At 39.7% G+C, this 21,592-nt stretch overlaps 1 protein-coding gene and 1 pseudogene across 1 annotated transcript; both read right to left on the bottom strand.

Moving 5' to 3' along the window:
• Positions 1-682: 682 nt before the first annotated feature.
• Positions 683-3,341, bottom strand: LOC111436466 (uncharacterized mitochondrial protein AtMg00530). The gene is made up of 4 exons (XM_023074261.1): positions 3,292-3,341; positions 2,852-2,932; positions 1,134-1,185; positions 683-1,030 (listed from the first exon to the last, which is right to left on the bottom strand). Exons 1-4 carry the CDS (start codon positions 3,339-3,341, stop codon positions 683-685), a joined length of 531 nt encoding a protein of 176 aa, XP_022930029.1.
• Positions 3,342-3,637: 296 nt separating this feature from the next.
• Positions 3,638-4,983, bottom strand: LOC111436385 (annotated as a pseudogene).
• Between the last annotated feature and the right edge of the window lie 16,609 nt (positions 4,984-21,592).

Here is a 21,592-nt window from a genome sequence, read left to right as displayed (position 1 = left end):
AAGTAATCAAAGTACCAAGATTTTAGAAGATTATTAGTAGATTTGAATTTATTTAGATTTCCATAATTTACTATTTTTGGTTAGTGTATAAGCCTATAAATATTGGAATTGTGTAATTTTTTAAGTATTGAGTCAACAAACAATAATAAAGCACGACAGCTTTCATCTATTTTACCTTTTTCTATCTCTTTCAATATCCCTTCCTCTAACATTTATTGCACAAAAACGCTGGGATGCAGGCCCCTGAAGAGGGAAGCCCAACGAATCTCAGATGCAAAGCCCCGCACCTCATTAAGATTATATTGGCATAATCTCCCAAAAAAAAAAAGCAGACCCCATTGAGGACGAGAGTGAGGTACAACGAGGCCATTTCTGTCCACCGCCCTTCTCACAGAGCCGTACGTGGACGTTAACGCTCATACAGCTCTCAGCTAGCAAGCAGTTAGCCTTCCTCTACAAAGAATGGAAGTGTAAATGAATCGACATCAAATAGAGGAATTCACTTTTTCTTTTCAGCAAGCGACATGTCAGATTCGGGGCATCCCTTTCAAAAAAATTTATGGATCCCCCTTTTCCCATTAGCACCTTGTGATCTTCTCAAAGATCAGTACGAGCCATCTCCCTATCGGTAAAGTAGGTTCGTCCCTCTCCCTATTAATCGATAATCTTTTCTTTCCTCTCATCATTGTTTTTGTAGATTTAGAAAATTCCATGGTGGATCAGGATGAGAATGAATTCGAGAATCCAGGACATACTCATCCTGGAGCTTGTACTCTCCTCTAGGGAAGAGTTTATATATAGATCTCGAGAGGTGAGGAGAGGGAGGAAGTAGCTCGACTCGAAGAGGAGAGGGTAGCCCCCCGCTTGACCGATTTCTCAAAATCAGAGGAAGATCTCTCATCTGATGACCCTGAACAAGAAGAACCTGCTCTCGATGTGAGATCCACAGGAAAAGAAAGAAGAAGAATTGGATGCCCCAGAGTTGCAGCCCCCGGATAAGCCTTAAAAAAACACACACACCTCTCTTTAACTAAAGCCGGACACAAACAAAAGAAAGAAGAAAAGGGCCATGATGATGATCCTATCTTCGTTTTTGCCCCGATCATGCGATCCTAGCTCGCAGAGCTACATACCAGATAAAGAAAAAGAATCTCTATATTACTTTGATCAGAGAATCCCTTAGCCCTTGAATGATAGAAGAACTACTGAGATTCTCTTAGATAGCTGTCGCATCTATGGTCAATCAATAGGTCTACGGATCTATTCTTCTATACAAAAAATCGCTATCTCGTAGTACCACCACGACACTGATTCTCGTTTTTTTTTCGAGACCCCCATGCCGGACGTGACTTCGACTTTGAGTATGATGAATGAGTGGAAAGATCTTTATAGAAGTTCTTTGTCCAATCCAATGAAAGAGTTAGTATCTAAAAAATCATATATGTATATATATAAGGGTAGGACTGCGAGTTTTTTTAGAAAAGACTTGCTGCCCCCCTATCTGAATCCCGCGAGTGATTAAGCGCGAGACGAGCCATAACATAAGGGGCGAATCGACTACAACTCATCTATAAAGAACTCTTCTTTTCTCGGTCTATTTGCATCAAACTTTTACCGTACTAGTAAGAAGGTGTTCTCGAAGGAGATGAAACCCGTCTCAGATCCTATGTGCCGACTTCGTAGCGCGTAAACATAACACGTAGCCTAAGCAGAACTCAATATTCAACCAACCTATGATCGATCCATTTATTCTTTCAACTTACTATCAATCAACCATGTCTTAGGTTCTCGTTGTGGGAGATCTTGGAACGTGCCCTGTGAATTCGCCTACTACTAAGTTAAGTAAAGGCGGAGAGTGGATTCTAGATTATATTAGTCGGGTAGGTTGGACTGGGGTTCTGGAAAAAATCTCAACGAATTCTTCTTTGCAAGAGACATCCTTGGGTGGTTTAGTGATGTCTCTAGCAGCCTTACTGGGAACTTCAAATCGAATAATTAGTTTACAAGACATTCTTAGGGGTCTTGTTTTCTTGGATTCCTACTTTTGACTTTGATAAAAGGCTTTGACCTACTCCCTTAACAAAGATGCACACTTTATACAGGTAGTGAGGTCATGTATACTCATGGGATGCCTGTTTTTTTGGAGTAATGCTTTATCCACTCCAATTCCATTGCGCATACAAATCAATCGATGATCTAATTCGTTGTTCAGTAAACTAATATACTTCTCGCATGTAGTACCGGCGTCTTGCCCATTTATGGAATATGGAAGAGCTATGTGTTGGGTTTTATGTCCTAAAACTAACAGTTTGTAAACAAAAACATATTCTATTTTCAATAAAGTTATTATTGATTTTTATTCAGTAAAGATTGTTATTTAGTAAACTGAATGTTACAATCATTAATCTAAATCCAATAAACTAAGAACACTCTGGCTATAGTATGATTACTTGAACTATATGTAGAGACATACGAGTGGATCAAGTTCAAGGATATAGTCAAAATGATCTGTAGTACATGGATAAGGCTGAGTACCTTATTCTAAAGACACTATGGACGAGGCCACTTTTGTATACGATATAAACAATGTAAACACTAAATTGTACATGTGGAGACATGTGAGTGGGGGCGTCCTATGCAATGAGTATTGCGTAAGATCGGACCATGAAGAAAACCACTCTCGCTTTATAATGTCGTTTACTATTGCGACTGATTTTTTCGTTCGATGACCTAGGTAACTCGATCTTAATCTTGAGCTAACTATGAACTCCTATCTATTCGGAATTATCCTTAGATTTGCATGGGTGAGAGTGGCCCGAGTTCAAATTTGAAGAAAAATACGAGTTCTTACCGAAAATCGTGTTTTCTTGAAACTCCGATTCGAACGGAAATCTCGACCGCCTTCACTCCAAAACTTACGAAGATCACACTCCTGAGGGTAAAAGTCCAAGAATCACTAAAAAACATCACTAGCACACCAAAATCTCGATAAACATCTCGATCTAGACATTCGCGGATGAATCTTAAGTTCTTTCACTAGCACACCAAAATCTCGATAAACATCTCGATCTAGACATTCGCGGATGAATCTTAAGTTCTTAGACTAGCACACCAAAATCTCGATAAACATCTCGATCTAGACATTCGCGGATGAATCTTAAGTTCTTAGACGTTTCCGATGAAATAGGAAGGTGCGATTCGTGAAAGCACCTTGCCTCGGACTACTGAAGGTTTAGGTTGAGGATTCTCAGATCTCCGGTGTCGATTTTTTATCAAATCTTCTCCTCCAACCTCAAAACCCTAATCTCCTTTCTGAGATCTCCGGCGTCGATTTCCATCATTGTGCCTAAATTTTGGAAATCGTAAAAGGTCTCTTGAATTATAGTAAATTTAATTATATTATTTCACAACTTAAATAAAAATAATTAATAATTAATGTCCAATTTTACTTTAAAATTTGTTACTCAAAATTACTAAAAAGAAATCAAAGGAATATTATAGAATATAGTTGCGCATATATTAATAAATGCTTTCCAAATTTTATGAATAAAACAAACTAAACCTCACATCAAAAGTGTTACGAGAAAAGTAATAATAGTTATAAACTAGCGCATTGTTTTCATATGCCCAAAAAATCTCAACCAATTTTTGTGCAATCAGTGGGCTTAAACGACACCGTCATATTGTCAATATCATACCCAACCAAAAAATTCGCCATCATACTGTTCCCGATGAGTGCGTCCTTGTCGTCAACGCCCATCGCGGTGAAGCAAAAGGACCCATCCGACATCTTATTGAAAGTCTGAACCGTACTCAATCGCAGATCCACGCCGCCGTCGAAGTGCAGAGTCGTCACCAAATCCCCCAAATTATCTTTGTAGCAAAGGGTATCATTGTCAACGGGCTTCGACGGGATATGCCGCTGAACTTCGGCAGCCAATCGTCCGTATAATTCTTTGGGGAGGAGAGTCGGCGGCGTGCCGGTATCGAGAACTGCGTTCCCCTTGGCCGGAGGTCCCGACGTACTGTACGGAACAAGGGTTTTTCCGACGGAGATTCCTGTGAGAGTGAGAGAGTAAGATGTCTGGTCGGGTGTTCGAACGAGTTGGGCTGTAATGACTCCGGGTCCTTTAACTTCAGAAACCGACTCGATAGAGAGACTACTTGAGATTCTCGGGTCGGTGTTGTATGGCATCAGACAAAGGGAGAACTTTCTGCCGCCGACCGATGGACCTATCTGTGAATATGAATTTACGTTAACTATAAGGTTTTGAACTTTATAGTTATTTGAATAAGAATATAATTAAGGGTTGGTTTCACTATTTAATGCTAATAATGTTTTTAAAAATATTAATAATAATTGAAAGTGATAAGATATATATATATATATATACCTGAGAAATGAAGGAAATCCCTCCTCTTCCAAATCCAATCAATCCCATTTCATTGGCATTAAACGTTCCATTATTATTATGTCCGCAACCAAACACCACCCCCGAAAACGGCGTCGTCGCTCCAGACCTCGAAAACAGCCATTTTTTCAGTCGCCAATTCTCCCTGCGTAGATCCGCTTCCATACCCATAGCCGTACTTACACGTGTCGGTGCCGGAGCACGCCGCACCGGACCCCCTCAAATGGCACTGCGGCGACTTGCAAGAAAGGGTTTGAAAGGTTGACGATTTCGAAGGGTCGTAAATCGGATTCGTTTGCCGGTAACATTTCGCACATGGACGACACTGAGCCCAAAATAAATCGCTGCCAGTGTCGAGGATTGCATGCACCTCCGTTGGCGGCGTTCCGACGGCGATTTTCACTATAAATTTGCTGGTTTCCAGCCAAATTTGTGATTTGGCTGCCATCGGTGAAACGTTGCCTGGTGAGAGTCGGCATTGGATGAGTTCCAGCTTGAGACCACCACCTTTGCCGGCGGTGGACTCGGCGATGGAAAGTAGTGCGAGAACGATAAATATGGTAGGCGCCATGGGATTGCATGGATTTTAGATTTCTTTGTTTTATTTATACGCCTGAGAGAGATAATGACGTGGAAATCGAAATTATTACGTAGAACTAGGAAAGGATGGCCGTGTTTTTGGTAACGCTCACTGTTTTTTTAATATAGAAATAGAATGTTATTTAAGTATTTATTTAGTTGTTTCTAGTTACTCGGATCGTATTAAATTTTCATATTTCCAACCCTTTATTAAATTAAATTTAGTTTTAATCTAAACAAGGTAAACAAAAATATTTAAATAGGAGTATATTTCTATTCTATTTTAATAATTATCTTTGAATTAAATAAAACTATGTAAACTTTTAAAATTAACTTAGGTATGGTAATTAAAAAATAAAAAAATAATAAAATAGTATTTCGATTATTAAAGATAAAATCATTTATTTAATTTAACTAATTAAGTAAATTTAATGTATTGCTCGATGATTAATTAACCATTTATAATCACGTACATTTATTTATTTGAATAACTATAAATCAAATTTAGATCTAAATAATGTCATATCAGAATATTTATAATTCTATTTTAATAATTATCTTGGAATAAATGAGATAAATAAAACTATATAAACTTTTAAATTTATCTTATATATGGTAATTAATTAAATAATTAAGGTTTGTTATTATTAATTATAATAGGGAAAATACTTTAATAACCGGTCCAAAAAAAACCTCAAATAAAAGAACAGAATGTGAGTATGTTAATAGTCAAAGTTAGGAAGGTTGGGAAAAGTTTTAAAATTGTGATAAATAATAATGAATGCTATATTTTTAATTTTTAAACTAAAACTCATATCAAACCACGTTTTAGAACATAAGGGTAACTTCAAAATTGTTAAAATCATTTCAAGTTCAAAATTATTTTAAAACATATTTTAATCATTCAAATAACCAATTATTATTTAACTTTACATTTCATAAAAATCGATTTTGAATATTTTATAATTATGTTATTGTCAGGACTCAATTTTCGAGGCTTCGAAAAACCGAATCGTGACTAAAAAGACGAAATCGAAAACAAATAAAATAAAATCGAAGATAAAAATCGGATAAAATTTAAAACGAGAAAAGGAACGGTATGAATATTTCATCAGTTTTATCGATGATTATTCAAGGTATGGCTATATTTACCTAATGCATCACAAGTCCGAAGCTCTTGAAATGTTCAGAGAGTATAAGACTGAAGTTGAGAATCGATGAGGAAAAACTATAAAAACACTTCGATCAGATCGAGGTGGAGAGTATATGGACTTAAGATTCCAGGACTATATGATAGAACATGGAATAACGTCTCAACTCTCAGCCCCTGGCATGCGTCAACAGAACGGTGTATCAAAAAGGAGAAATAGAACTCTGTTAGACATGGTTCGGTCTATGATGAGTTTCGCTCAATTACCTGATTCGTTTTGGGGACATGGAGTGGAGACTGCTGCATGCATTTTGAGCATGGTTCCTTCTAAGAGTGTTTCAGAAACACCTTATGAGTTATGGAGAGGGCGAAAAGGTAGTTTACGTCACTTCAGGATTTGGGGATGCCCAGCACACGTGTTGGTGCAAAACCCCAAGAAATTAGAACGTCGTTCAAAATTATGCCTATTCCTCAAAGAGACGAAAGGTGGTCTGTTTTACGACCCTCAAGAAAACAGAGTGTTTGCATCAACAAACGCTACATTCTTAGAGGAAGACCACGTAAGAAATTATCAACCTCGCAGCAAACCAGTATTGAGTGAGATTTCTAAAGAAGCTACTGATAAGACAAAAAGAGTTGTCGATCAGGCTTGTCCTTCAGCAAGAGTTGTTGATGGAACTGGCACTTTTGGTCAATCACATCCTTCTCAAGAGTTGAGAATGCCTCGACGTAGTGGGAGGGTTATAACTCAACCCGATCGTTACTTGGGTTTCGTAGAAACACAGGTCATCATACCTGATGATGGCGTTGAGGATCCATTAACCAATAAACAGGCAATGAATGATGAAGATAGAGATCAGTGGATCAAAGCCATGAATCTTGAAATGGAGTCAATGTACTTCAATTCAGTCTGGGAACTTGTAGATCAACCAGATGGGGTAAAACCTGATATGAACCAAGAGAAATCATTAATACAATATACTTCAATGAAGATGTGAAGAAAATGTTGTCAAAAATATCAAAAGAGGTTGCAATTCATGTCACATTGAAGAGGAATGAAGTTTGATGGTTATAAATTTTGGGTGGGTTACAATTTAGGGTAATTTAGAGTATTGTATTTTAAGACATTTTATTTACTTTAGGTTACATTTACATATGGCTAATTATGGTCATTAAGTATGAATGTTACAACTTTTGGAATGTTTTTAATAGTTTCATTTTGAGGCTATATAAAGCCATGTATGTTGTATTTGTAAGGGAGACTTGGAAAATATATTAAAAGAAGCATTTGTGCTTTTTCTTAGCCAATGGCTGAGTTTCTTTGCAACTCTATGTAGTTTAGGTTGCATGTAGAATCATTCAAGCTCGACATGATCAATCTTGCTTGTGGAGTGATTCGAATCTCAAACAAGTGTTCTTGTGTTGAGATATTTGATCAACAAGAATCATTCAAGCTAGACATGATCGATCTTGCTTGTGGAGTGATTCGAATCTCAATCAAGTGTTCTTGACTTGAGATATTCGATCGACAAGGTAATCCGAATCTTACTCCCCTTGTAGTTGATTCCTTATCGTATCATTTGGTATCAGAGCATCAGGCTCAAGATCGGATATATGTTTCCTTTGCATTTTTTTTCAATTTGATTTTTATTTACTTTCATCTTTTTAGATTTTAATCGACCCAGAGTTCAAAATTCAATCTTTGCTCAATTCAAAATTTTGAGAGGTGAGATTGAGAGCTTCATTTGTGTAAATGAGTGCAAACAGAGTGGCCTAAAAAAACAAATCCTTGAGTGTATACACATGAGAGATTGTTGTGAGGGCCTTTGTATTTTCATATCTTATGTTTTGCAGCAAAGTTTCACAAATAGATTCGAGGACGAATCCTCTTGAAGAAGTGGAGAATGATATGAACCAAGAGAAATCATTAATACAATATACTTCAATGAAGATGTGAAGAAAATGTTGTCAAAAATATCAAAAGAGGTTGCAATTCATGTCACATTGAAGAGGAATGAAGTTTGATGGTTATAAATTTTGGGTGGGTTACAATTTAGAGTAATTTAGAGTATTGTATTTTAAGACATTTTATTTACTCTAGGTTACATTTACATATGGCTAATTATGGTCATTAAGTATGAATGTTACAACTTTTGGAATGCCTTTAATAGTTTCATTTTGAGGCTATATAAAGCCATGTATGTTGTATTTGTAAGGGAGACTTGGAAAATATATTAAAAGAAGCATTTGTGCTTTTTCTTAGCCAATGGCTGAGTTTCTTTACAACTCTATGTAGTTTAGGTTGCATGTAGAATCATTCAAGCTCGACATGATCAATCTTGCTTGTGGAGTGATTCGAATCTCAAACAAGTGTTCTTGTGTTGAGATATTTGATCAACAAGAATCATTCAAACTAGACATGATCGATCTTGCTTCTGGAGTGATTCGAATCTCAAACAAAGTGTTCTTGGCTTGAGATATTCGATCGACAAGGTAATCCGAATCTTATTCCCCTTGTATTGATTCCTTATCTTATCATTTGGTATCAGAGCTTCAGGCTCAAGATCGGATATATGTTTCCTTTGCGTTTCTTCTCAATTTAATTTTTATTTATTTTCATCTTTTTAGTTTTTAATCGACCCAAAGTTCAAAATTCAATCTTTGCTCTATTTAAAATTTTGAGAGGTGAGAATGAGAGCTTCATTTGTGTAAATGAGTGCAAACAGAGTGGCCTAAAATTCCTTGAGTGTATACACGTGAGAGAGTGTTGTGAGGTCCGTCGTATTTCCATAACTTATTTTTTGCAGCAAAGTTTCACAAATAGATTCGAGGACGAATCCTCTTGAAGAAGTGGAGAATGATATGAACCAAGAGACATCAATCATACAATATACTTCAATGAAGATGTGAAGAAAAGGTTGTCAAAATTATCAAAAGATGTTTCAATTCATGCTACATTGAAGAAGAATAAAGTTTGATTGTTGTAAATTTTGGGTGGGTTATAATTTAGAGTTATTGTGTTTTAAGACTTTTTATTTAATTTCGGTTACATTTACATAATGGCTAATTATGGCCATAAAGTGTGAATGTTACAACTTTTGGAATGCCTTTAATAGTTTCATTTTGAGGCTATATAAAGCCATGTATGTTGTATTTGTAATAGAGACTTGGAAAATATATTAAAAGAAGCATTTGTGCTTTTTCTTAGCCAATGGCTGAGTTTCTTTACAACTCTATGTAGTTTAGGTTGCATGTAGAATCATTCAAGCTCGACATGATCAATCTTGCTTGTGGAGTGATTCGAATCTCAAACAAGTGTTCTTGTGTTGAGATATTTGATCAACAAGAATCATTCAAACTAGACATGATCGATCTTGCTTGTGGAGTGATTCGAATCTCAATCAAGTGTTCTTGACTTGAGATATTCGATCGACAAGGTAATCCGAATCTTACTCCCCTTGTAGTTGATTCCTTATCGTATCAAAACCTATTCCTTCTAAGAGTGTTTCAGAAACACCTTATGAGTTATGGAGAGGGGTAAGAGCGTGAAAATGATATTAATATAAATATCCACGAGTATGTGTTACGTAGAGTAACAAAGAGATGAGACTAGATCGACATAGGACTAGAGGGTTGTGTCGGAAGAGACATTATGATGGATTTAGAGGGACCTCATGCATATTGTATGTTCATAAGCATAGGGCTACTTCCCCTAGAGATGATGATTGCGGACGCGCACCATATGATGAGTGCGAATGCAACAGATGAGGGTGTTCATGAGGCGCATGACACTATGGGGTTCCGCTGACCTACGCCCTAGATATGTGGAAATTTAGAGTCGTTACACGTAAGTCCGGCAGTGTTTTCTAATGTTTGAATGTATTTTGAAGCTTTAAATTTTTCCGCTAATAAAGATGAGCATTCTTAGATTTATATTCTGCATTAGAGATGAGCATGAGACATTAGTAGCGACTCTAGATATGTGGAAATTTAGAGTCGTTACAGTTGGTATCAGAGCTCTAGGTTTTAGATTCTGTAGACTAGTCTACGATGTAGGCTTGGCACGCTCCACGGTCCCAACGTCGATGCCCCGTCACCGTCAGGTATGCCTTGCATAAGATAAGAAAAGAGAAACGTTTTAAAACTCGCATCATTTTTATGTTGACATTACTGAAATGGTTGTGATATTTCACGTATTTATTTAAGAGTGTGATGTGACGTGTTGCATGCTGAGTAATTTTGTTGGGAGTATGATATGATGTATAGCATGATGAATGTTTACTTCTGTGGCGTTACGATGTATTTATAGTGTGTATATTGTTATTTATATATGCATATTATTAAGGCCTTAGACTTAAGCAACCTTATATTGGTTTATAGAACCATGCTCAGAGCACGAGGAAGAGGAAGACGAGGATGGGGGCGACCCCGTCGTAGAGAAATAGGATGAGGTGTGGCAGTAGAGGGCCCACCTCAAGAAAGATCAGAGACTGGGTCAGTAACAGTTACGCCGCCCCCAGTCTTACCACCAGTTGAGTTACCTCCTCTAGCTTCACCACAAGCTAAGCCTCCACCACAAGTAGAGCCTCCACCATAAGTAGAACCTCCACCCCAGCCTGCCCTACCACTCCAAGCCGCACCTGAAGCTGCACCCCAGCGGCCGGAGTAGATGCTAATACTAAGTTAATGTGTGACTCCATCCAAGCCCTAATTCAAACCTTGGTAACCACTCAGCAAGCCAATCTACAACAGGCCCAGGAACAAGCCCAAGCACAGGCCTAAGCACAGGCGTTGGCACTGGCACTGGCACAGGCACAAGCCAATGCTCAGGCCAATGCCCCAGTAAACCCTCCACAACCTGTTAAATGTTCAAACTGGAAAATGGATTTTAAGAGATATGACCCTCGACCATTCACTGGTTCCTTAGTAGACCCCATAAAAGCCCAAATGTGGATTGCAGCAGTAGAAACCACCTTTGAGACTATGGAGTGCCTAGAGAACCAAAAGGTCGCCTGTGCAACTGATATGAACCAAGAGACATCAATCATACAATATACTTCAATGAAGATGTGAAGAAAAGGTTGTCAAAATTATCAAAAAGATGTTTCAATTCATGCTACATTGAAGAAGAATGAAGTTTGATTGTTGTAAATTTTGGGTGGGTTACAATTTAGAGTAATTTAGAGTTATTGTATTTTAAGACTTGTTATTTAATTTCGGTTACATTTACATAATGGCTAATTATGGCCATAAAGTAGGAATGTTACAACTTTTGGAATACCTTTAGTAGTTTCATTTTTTAGGCTATATAAAGCCATGTATGTTGTATTTGTAAGGTAGACTTAGAAGATATATCAAAAGAAGCATTTGTGCTTTTCTTTAGCCGATGGCTAAGTTTCTTTGCAATTCTATGTAGTTTAGATTGCATGTAGAATCATTCAAGCTCGACATGATCAATCTTGCTTGTGGAGTGATTCGAATCTCAAACAAGTGTTTGAGATATTTGATCAACAAGAATCATTGAAGCTAGACATGATCGATCTTGCTTCTGGAGTGATTCGAATCTCAAACAAAGTGTTCTTGGCTTGAGATATTCGATCGACAAGGTAATCCGAATCTTATTCCCCTTGTATTGATTCCTTATCATATCAGCAACATTCGTCCTACAAAAGAACGCAGAGATATGGTGGAGAGATAACAAAACCCTTCTTAACCCAGAAGGGGGACCTATGAACTGGGAATGGTATAAGGAGGCCTTAAAGAGCGACTTAAAAGACAACAGGAGTTCGCCCACCTGGTACAGGGCGGAATCACAGCGGAGAAGTACAACTGAGAGTTTAAGAGACTCAAGAGATTTGCGCTGTCCATGGTGGACACTGAGGAAAAGATGATAGAGAAGTTTGTATTGGTTCTGGAACCAAGAATCCACCACATGTTGGAGGCGTTCAACCCAAAGACCTATGAGGAAGCCTTGAGAACTGCCAAGGCTTTAGAGAAACCAAAAGGATGAGAAACGACGTGAGGAGCCGGTAGTAATTGGGTAGAAGCGTCCTCATGAATTAGGAGGCTCTGACCGTCCACCACCAACACGTAGGCACCGTTCCAATAACAGATCCGCTCCTAGATGGAATGAGCGACACCCACCCCGACGTACTAACAGGAACCCCAAGAATCAAGATGGGGCCAGAGGGAGGAGAGAGGAAGGGTGCACTATCTGTGGAAGACTACACGGTGGGAGGTGCATGGCTGGCAACCGAGCGTGTTATAGATGTGGTCAAGAGGGACACATCGCCGTGAACTGCACGGCCAGAAACGCTGCAGCACAAGCAAACCTGCCCAGAGTCGTAGAGCAAACGGATCAACCAGCACCACCGCGAGCTCAAGCTAGGGCCTATGCATCAACGAGCAAGGACACTGGGAGGTCCGACGCCGTGGTGACAGGTACACTATCCATTTTAAGGTCATTTTGCTTTTACCTTATTTGATTAGGGTTCCACGCATTCCTTTATTTCCATGCCTTTTATTGTACAAGCAGGGTTCGAATTAGAACCCTTATTGCATGAAATGTCTGTAAGGACCCCTGCGGGGGTAGACTTAGTATCTAGGTATAGAGTAAAGGATGGCCAAGTAATCATAGAGAACCAAACTTTAAGCGTTGACCTGATGGTGGTAAACATGACGGATTTCAACGTCATATTAGGCATGGATTGGCTAGCTGAACACCGAGCTAGTATAGACTGTCGCAAAAAGGAAGTCAAATTTTCACCACCTACAAGACCTACCTTTAAATTTAAAGGCACAAGTATCGGGATTACCCTCAAGGTAGTCTTGATGATGAAAGCAAAAAGGTTAGTCCAACAAGGTGGATGGGCTATATTAGCATGTGCTGTAGACGTAAGAGGAAAGGAAAAGACCCTAGTAAATGTGCCAATAGTAAACGAGTTCTAGGATGTATTTCCAGACGACTTACCTGAAATACCCCCTTTCCGAGCGGTCGACTTCGTCATCGATCTCGAGCAAGGAATTGGGCCTATTTCCAAAGCACCCTATCGCATGGCACCACAGAGTTGAAGGAACTCAAGGCGCAATTGCAAGACTTACTAGATAAAGGATTCATTCGACCTAGCGTGTCCCCCTAGGGTGCGCAAATGTTGATTGTTAAGAAGAAAGATGGATCGATGCGTCTGTGCATTGATTACAGAGAGTTAAATAAGAGAACCATAAAAAAACAAATATCCTCTACCTAGAATAGAAGACTTGTTTGATCAACTCAGAGAGGCAACTGTATTGTAACGACCGATCTTCGGAAAATACCGAAACATGGGTCGCCACGTGGACTCAAGAGTAAAAAAAAAAAAAAAAAAATTGAACACTTCTTGTAGTTTGAACAAGGGACTGAAAGTTAAAAGTTGCCTCATATACATTTCCAAAAAAATATGAAACACATAACGAAGATCTGCGGGTAACATAAAAAGCAACGGTTACAAAATATAGCAAGTTTTCAAAAACGTCAAAAATCATAACCAAAACGACATGAGAGAAGAGGACTCAATCTAAGGGCCCCCCTTCTGCAGCTGCACAACTCCACACGTCCTCGCCACCGACCCAGATCTACTTTTCTCCTGAAAAATAGCAAACACAGGATGAGTATATAAACAATACCCAGTAAGTAACTTGCTCGTAAGCTCTTGTCGAACTTAGCTCTATTCACGGGATTCTAAGTTTTGAGCTCGATTAGTCACTAGTCAGAGACCTAGTGGTGCCTGGCAACATCCAACTATTGCTAAGTTCAGTAACTACCTGCCACTGTGCCTCGCAAGGCCGGGTCAGTCACTACCTGTCTTACGCCCTTGTCGGCTCAGATCAGTAAAACTACCTGTCTTAGGAACAATAACTACCTGCCTTATGCCGCTCGGCTGGATCAGTAAAAGGCCATGGCTCGTCCCACTAAGCACCTCTTATCACAGTAATATATTATGATTACCCTCAACCCCTTCTGGGCGACTATGAAAATCGTACACTGTCATTATGTGCTTCCTAACTTATAATTACTAGCACCTAATAACTCATCCAACATTCAAAGAGTAGCAATGGGCTACTCAAGCCCCACGCCTAATGCCTAACAAAGAACCACGGTGACAACACGTCGCCACGCTAAGTCACATAATAACCATAATAACCATCTAGCTCAACATAGAAACATACCATTTCACATGTCTATACGAGATTTCACATTCAGGCCAACGAAATTATATAACCATAACGACAACCAAAGTACAATCACACACATTATTGAAGTACCATCTCCATGAACTAACTATATGTAACGACCCAAAATTTTCTACTTAATTTAAGGTTGCTACTGTATACGTACCATAAACATTGAATGCGGAAGACTTCATTTAAATTTCATAAAACATAACCTTTAACTTAAAACACAGCCATGGACTTACGTGTTTCGAAAACATCTTTAAAACAACACAACAAAAGATCTAAAATAAAATAAATAAGTGTTTAAGTTTAAAACATCCTATTCTAGCCTAAGTCTAAGAAAATAAGTACCACTATCCTATGCATGTGCCATGATCTCGAGTTGCGATGCCGTCGTCAGCCGTACAGGAATGCCTTGCCTTAACCTGAAAAATGTAGTAGCAGATGGCTTGAGTATTTAAAGAAATACTCAGTAAGTGACCCCACTATTGGGTTAAATGCAATAATCACATGCAATGAAATGATGGGACCTATCTTTCGTTTCGTTTCGTTTTCCCTACGGTGTAATCCTAATACGTAATCGTGGACGTGTACCATATACTCTACACGCAGCCCATACTCATTTCGTTTCGTTTCGTTTTCCCTACGGTGTAATCCTAATAGGTAATCGTGGACGTGTACCATATACTCTACACGCAGCTCATACTCATTTCGTTTCGTTTCGTTTTTCCTACGGTGTAATCCTAATAGGTAATCGTGGACGTGTACCATATACTCTACACGCAGCCCATACATGTGAGTATGGGCTCACCAGCTAGTTCGCACACCGCTGGGCCACTGTCCCTAGCCGGTTGGCATACTCTGGGAGCCCCTTATACCGGGACCCGTTAAAACTAGAACCATTACGGCAGCGCTATGTAAAGCATAACGATCGTTGTCCTACAATTATCATTAATGAACATAACCCCCTGTCACGTTTTCATGCTGACATGTCATTCTCATTCTCATTTCTTTACATTTCATACATATTCCTAACGGGGTTATGTTTCATGCAATTTACCGTATTTCATGTCATACAATTCATGCAGTTACATTCAAATATTCATACAAACAAGCGATAATCGTTCAAGAACCACCCATTGTCACATGCATAACATATCACATCAGACTAAAAGCATACATAGCATACAATGTACCATATCATAAACAAGTCATAACGTAAACACTTCATAGTCATATCGTTCTCTAACTTACCATAACGCTATCGTTCTATCAATCTATCACAAACCTATCCCTTTCTACCCACAACCTAACCGTATTCTTTCATCAATCTCTCCTATCCATAGCACTCCGGTATGTAACCTAACCTTAACGTTTCATGAACGTATCTTACTTCTGTCATTACATTTCGTTTTATGCATCCTTCTCGTATCCTATCTCAAACATATTCTTGAGCACATCGTACCATAATTATTATCATACAAACCACATATAATAACATAACATAACATATAGGAAGCATATCGATCCACAGACAATTCATACATATCAATATATATATGACTCGTGCAGAACCACAGGGCACGTGTCAACATCAAATATAACCATGCCGATAGTAAGGTCACTTACCTGGTTAGCTTAAGTCGTTGTCACAAATATATCCTTAATGAAAGTTCGATTTCGTCATTATCCTTAATGAAAGTCCATTGAACTCCAAGTTAACCTATGTGAGCCCAAGAAATCAGTTTCAAGTTTGAACTCTATAAAATTATTTCTCTAATTTACATTGGCCAATCTTAAATTCTGATATTTCCTGTTAGATGAAATTTGATGAAGTTCCTTGCCCTATGATGTTTACTGTTTTTTTTTTTTTTAAATTATGTTCAACAAAATCTTTTCTCAATCTTCCATCTTCCACGGTAATTATTTTGGAGATATTATTGGCCAATTTTGTTAATCTATCCTTGCTTCCAAATCTTCCCTTCTTAATTTTACTTTTATTTTTTTTTTCTCTCTTCCGTCAACAGTATTCTCGATTTCCATCTCTATTTAGTTTTTTTTTCTTGTTTCCTTTGTCTTCCTTCTGATTTAGTTAACAATTATATTCTTACCTTTTAATTTAATCGATTCATTTGGTTAGGTTCTTTTTCTATAATTCATATAAAATTATTGACAACCTAAATTATTGTGATTTCTAAAACTCATACAAAATTCTTTATATTTAATCTCTAATTCAAAACTAAATAATTGTAACCAAATTAATACTACTTAATAAAATAAGAGAAAGATTTAACATACGACTACTGACCTCTTCAAATGACGTATCTCCTCGGTCGAACTAAATCTGCTTAAACCTTTTGTTTTGTTTTGTTTTTTTTAATTTGTTTTGGTAGGAATGGAGAAACTCAAGAATTACTGATTTATTCCCAGATTTATTTTTAGGGAAGGAGTGGTGAGAGATTGAAGGAAGGAGGAGGGATCGGTTACCAATTTTATATATATATATATATATATAATTTTATTAGTTATTTATTTTATTATTATTAGTATTATTATTATTATTACTATTTTATTTTGTTTTTCCCGGTTGTTACACTATATCCATTCCTATATATATTACTAAACTGTTTGGCCAAAAGTCCAAACCGACTCCTACAAGCAATTACTTAAAAACTTGCTCTAGATGGTTACGTACCTGATCGTAGACTTCCCAAAACTTAATTGAGTCTTCAAGTGTCCTCGACTAAGCTTGGAAGTTTCCTATAATAAGACATTTATGGAACGTGTGAGTCAAGTTCCTAAATTTAGATAAAGATGAATCTGATGGTGTGAAATGGGAAAACAAATCGAGTTTCGGTTATGTACAGGTGGGTCGGGTCGGGTCAGGTCGTGCCCCCTCAGTTTTCAGCCTCTTCTTCCCACCTCCTTCTTGATCTTTCTTTCCTCTCAACCCCCTATGTCTTCTTCTTCACAAAGACTCACTAACTTCCCTCGAACATAACCTAGGTACATCAATCCCATGAAATGTATAAGGGTTTTGGAAAACAACAACGAAAATCACACCACTAGAACTTACCGTCGGTGTACTCCCTTCCTCAACCGTTCGGCCCACCGTCGCTAACGAGCGCCNATCGTGGACGTGTGAAATGGGTCAGGTCGATTCTATACAGGTGGGTCGGGTCGGGTCAGGTCGTGCTCCCTCAGTTTTCAGCCTCTTATTCCCACCTCCTCCTTGATCTTTCTTTTCTCTCAACACCCCATGTCTTTTTCTTCACAAGGACTCACCAACTTCCCTCGACAATAACCTAGGTACATCGATCCCATGAAATGTATAAGGGTTTTGGAAAACAACAACGAAAATCACACCACTAGAACTTACCGTCGGTGTACTCCCTTCCTCAACCGTTCGGCCCACCGTCGCTAACGAGCGCCTCAAGCTTCGTCGTTCGTCTCCACCGCTCCACCCTCTCCTCTGTTTTCTTCTTCGTTCTTCTTTTTTTCTTTTTTTCTTTTCTTCCTTCTTTCTTCTTTTCTTTTCTTCTCCCCCCCGCGGCCTCTCCTTTTCTTTTCTTTTCTTTTCTTTGTTTTTTCTTCTTTTCTTTCCTTCTCCCCCGCGGCCTCTCTTTTTTTTTTCTTTTTCTTTTTTTTTTTTAAAAAAAAACCCTAAAAGAGTAGTACAACTGGTATTTCTCTCTCCTCACTTATTGCCAGTTGTACGGCTCTTACAATTTTCCCCCCTTAAGAACTTTCGTCTCTGAAAGTTTCTAAATCCCTGAACGACATGGGGTACTTGGCCCTCATCTCGCTCTCTAACTCCCAGGTTGCTTCCTCAACGCGATAGTTATTCCATACCATCTTGACAAGCGATATCTCCTTGTTTTGAAGCTTATGTATTTTCGTGTCTACAATCCCGATGGCCTCCTCCTCGTAACTTAAGTCCTCCCTCAAAGGAAGGTTTACATACTCGATCACATGAGAAGGATCTGGGGTGTACTTACGCAACATAGACAAGTGGAAGACGTTATGAACAGCAGTCAGAGCAGGAGGCAAGGCTAGTCGGTACGCCACAAGACCAACTCTCTCCAGGACATCGAAAGGACCGATAAACCTTGGGCTCAGTTTGTCCTTCATTCTGAACCTCATCACCCCCCTCATGGGTGCTACTTTTAGGAAGATGTGATCGCCAATGGTAAATTCTAGAGCCTTGCGCCGCGTGTCTGTATAACTCTTTTGTCGGCTTTGTGCTGTCTGAATTCGTACTCTAATCTTTTGCATGGCTGCATTCGTTTGTTGGACTAACTCTGGCCCTAACAGTTGTCGCCTTCCCACTTCTTTCCAGAAAATTGGAGACCGACATCTTTGCCCGTACAGGGCCTCAAAAGGTGCCATCTGTATGGTCGCCTCGTAACTATTATTATATGCAAATTCTATAAGTTGTATGTTTTCGTCCCAACCACAGGTGAAGTCAATCACGCATGCTCGCAACATGTCTTCTAAGACCTGATTCAGCCTTTCGGTTTGGCCGTCAGTCTAGGGGTAGAACGCTGTACTGAATCTGAGTTGGGTCCCCATTACTTTTTGCAAACTCTTCCAAAAGTGGGAGGTAAAACGTGAATCTCTATCTGACACAATGGAGACTGGAATCCCATGCAATCTGATGATTTGTTCCAAATATAGCTTTGCCCATTTATGCCCTGTGTAAGTAGCCTTACTGGGGATGAAGTGGGCGGATTTCGTCAGTCTATCTATAATCACCCAAATAATCGTGTATCCCTTCGAGGTCTTGGGTAATCCGGTTACAAAGTGCATGGCTATATCCTCCCACTTCAACTGTGGAATGTTTAGGGGTTGTAGTAAGCCGGAGGGTCTCTGTCCAGGGGCCTTCACCTGTTGGCAAGTGAGACACCTACTAACTTTGAGGGCAACATTCCGCTTCATCCCTGGCCACCAATAACACTTCTTCAGGTCACGGTACATCTTGGTACTACCAGGGTGCACTGAATACAAAGATTCATGTGCTTCAGTCAGGAGGTCTTCTTTGATTTGCTCATCTGCGGGGACACATAGCCGTCCCCGCCATAGTAATCCCCCTTCGGAAGACATGGTAAATCCTTCCTCAATGCCTCATTCTATTGGCAAATCAAGTACAAGCGAGGGTCGTTGCTCTGAGCATTTATGATTCTTTGCCTCAGTTCCGGCTGGACCCTAAGTTGACTCCCTTGTAATTAACGTCAAAGAGTGAGCGGTCCTCCTGCTTTCGCCATGTCCTATGGTGCCTCTTGTCACTACTTCTATTCCAGCTTTCGCCATGTCCTCCTGCAACGTATACTCCCTTGTAATTAACGTCAAAGAGTGAGCGGTCCTCCTTCTCAGAGCGTTAGCTATGACGTTAGCTTGACCTGGGTGATACATTATTTCAAGGTTATAGTCCTTGACTAACTCCAACCAGCGCCTTTGTCTCATGTTGAGTTCCTTTTGAGTGAATAAGTATTTCAGGCTCTTGTGATCGGTTAAAATCTGTATACACTCGCCATACAGGTAGTGTCGCCATATCTTCAAAGCAAACACTACGGCAGCTAACTCTAGGTCATGCGTCGGGTAGTTTCTCTCGTAATCCTTTAACTGTCTCGAAACATAGGCTATGACTTTGCCATTCTGCATCAGGACACAACAGAGACCTTTCCCTCACACATCGCTATAAACCACAAAATTGCCTGAGCCATCTGGTACTGCAAGTATCAGCGCTGTAACCAGTCGGTGCTTGAGTTCCTTGAAACTTTTCTCACATGCACTATCCCACGAGAACGTCTTTCCTTTCCTCGTTAGTTGTGTGAGGCTGGCGACTATTTTGGAGAAATCCTGAATAAATCTTCTATAGTATCCAGCTAGACCTAAGAAGCTCCTCACTTCGGTTGCTGAGGTAGGTCGAGGCCAATCTATAATTGCCTCGACTTTGGTTGGATCCACTGATATGCCCTTTCCAGACACAACATGCCTCAAGAAGGTCACTTCTTGTAACCAAAATTAAGTTCTTTCAACTTGGCAGGAGCCATCCTATACGGTGTTTTGGATATTGGGGTGGTACCCGGCTCCAGCTCAATTACAAAGTTCCTGTGCCTGACTGGCGGTAACCCCGGCAGCTCTTCCGAAAACACATCCTCAAACTCCCGTATGATAGGCACATTCATCACATTGCTAGTACCCCGCCGCATGTCTGATACGCTCGCCAACCAGGCCCAAGCTCCTTGACCAACTAACTTCCTTGCTTTTAAAGTAGAGATAATCCTTGGGGTGTTTTGAGAATTCACCCCCTTAAACTTAAAGCTCTGTCCGTTAGGTGGCCTAAAGATTACTTCTCTAGCCATGCAATCGATAATTGCGTGGTTCCCGGCCAGCCAATCCATGCCCAGAATCACGTCAAAATCACTCATGTTAAGAACAATTAACACCACCTTCAATGGTCGCCCTGCTATCACTACTTGACTTGCTCGCACTTTCTCATTCGTTACTAAAATTTCCCCTGACGATGTAGACACCGACAATCGGTATCCTAAGGGCTCTAGTCCTAACTGTGCGTATCTTACAAAGGTACTAGATATGAATGAGTGTGTGGACCTAGAGTCAAACAATACAAAATCATGAAAACCAAGTACTTGTAAGGTATCTGTCACCATAGTGTCCATGTTGTGGTCTCCTTTCCCGGTAGTTGCCCTAGCAGTACCACGGTTCTGTGCCATGCCCCCTTTGCCTCCTTGGCCTGACCCTGACGCTCTATTCTCCTCTTGATGCCTCCTATGAGGGCAGTCAACTTTCTTATGGCCGCTCTTACCGCAATGAAAACATGCATCAGAACCTGCCCTGCACTCCCCTATATGTCTAGTGCCACAAATGGGGCAAGTGGGCCTCTCAAATCTAGGGGCCTCAATTCTAACGCCCCGCTGCCTCTATGCTGGAGTTGGCCTATGTGACCTCCCCCTATTCTCGGGTCGTGACGCCTTATTAGGATTTTCGCTCCATTCTCGCTTACCTAGAAGATTCCTCTGATTCCCAAACCTCCTGAGCATCTTTTGGAGTTGGACGTCCATCATGGTGGCAGCATTTAAGGTGGCAGCATATGTAGTAGGTGCTACTGCCCCCACCGTTCCTTGGATTTCCTCTCGAAGACCTACAATAAATCTTCGTATTCGTTTTTCCTCCGTATCCACCTGATCTGGTGCAAATCGGGACAATCGGGTCAGTT

The sequence above is a fragment of the Cucurbita moschata genome, unplaced genomic scaffold (assembly GCF_002738365.1).
Source record: "Cucurbita moschata cultivar Rifu unplaced genomic scaffold, Cmos_1.0 Cmo_Scf00054, whole genome shotgun sequence".
In the NCBI taxonomy this organism is placed as follows: Eukaryota; Viridiplantae; Streptophyta; class Magnoliopsida; order Cucurbitales; family Cucurbitaceae; genus Cucurbita; species Cucurbita moschata.
The sequence above is the reverse complement of the archived record's forward strand: the minus strand, read 5'-3'. Positions and strand labels throughout refer to the sequence as shown.

Excerpts from the sequence above, each read along its gene's own strand:
- LOC111436466 (XM_023074261.1), bottom strand. The coding sequence starts at position 3,341 with ATGATGGAAATCGACGCCGGAGATCTCAGAAAGGAGATTAGGGTTTTG. Across the intron at positions 2,933-3,291 it reads AAGGAGATTAGGGTTTTGAG|GAGTGTGATCTTCGTAAGTT; the intron begins GTTGGAGGAGAA and ends TTTTACCCTCAG. Across the intron at positions 1,031-1,133 it reads AGATTCTTTTTCTTTATCTG|TTAAAGAGAGGTGTGTGTGT; the intron begins GTATGTAGCTCT and ends GTCCGGCTTTAG.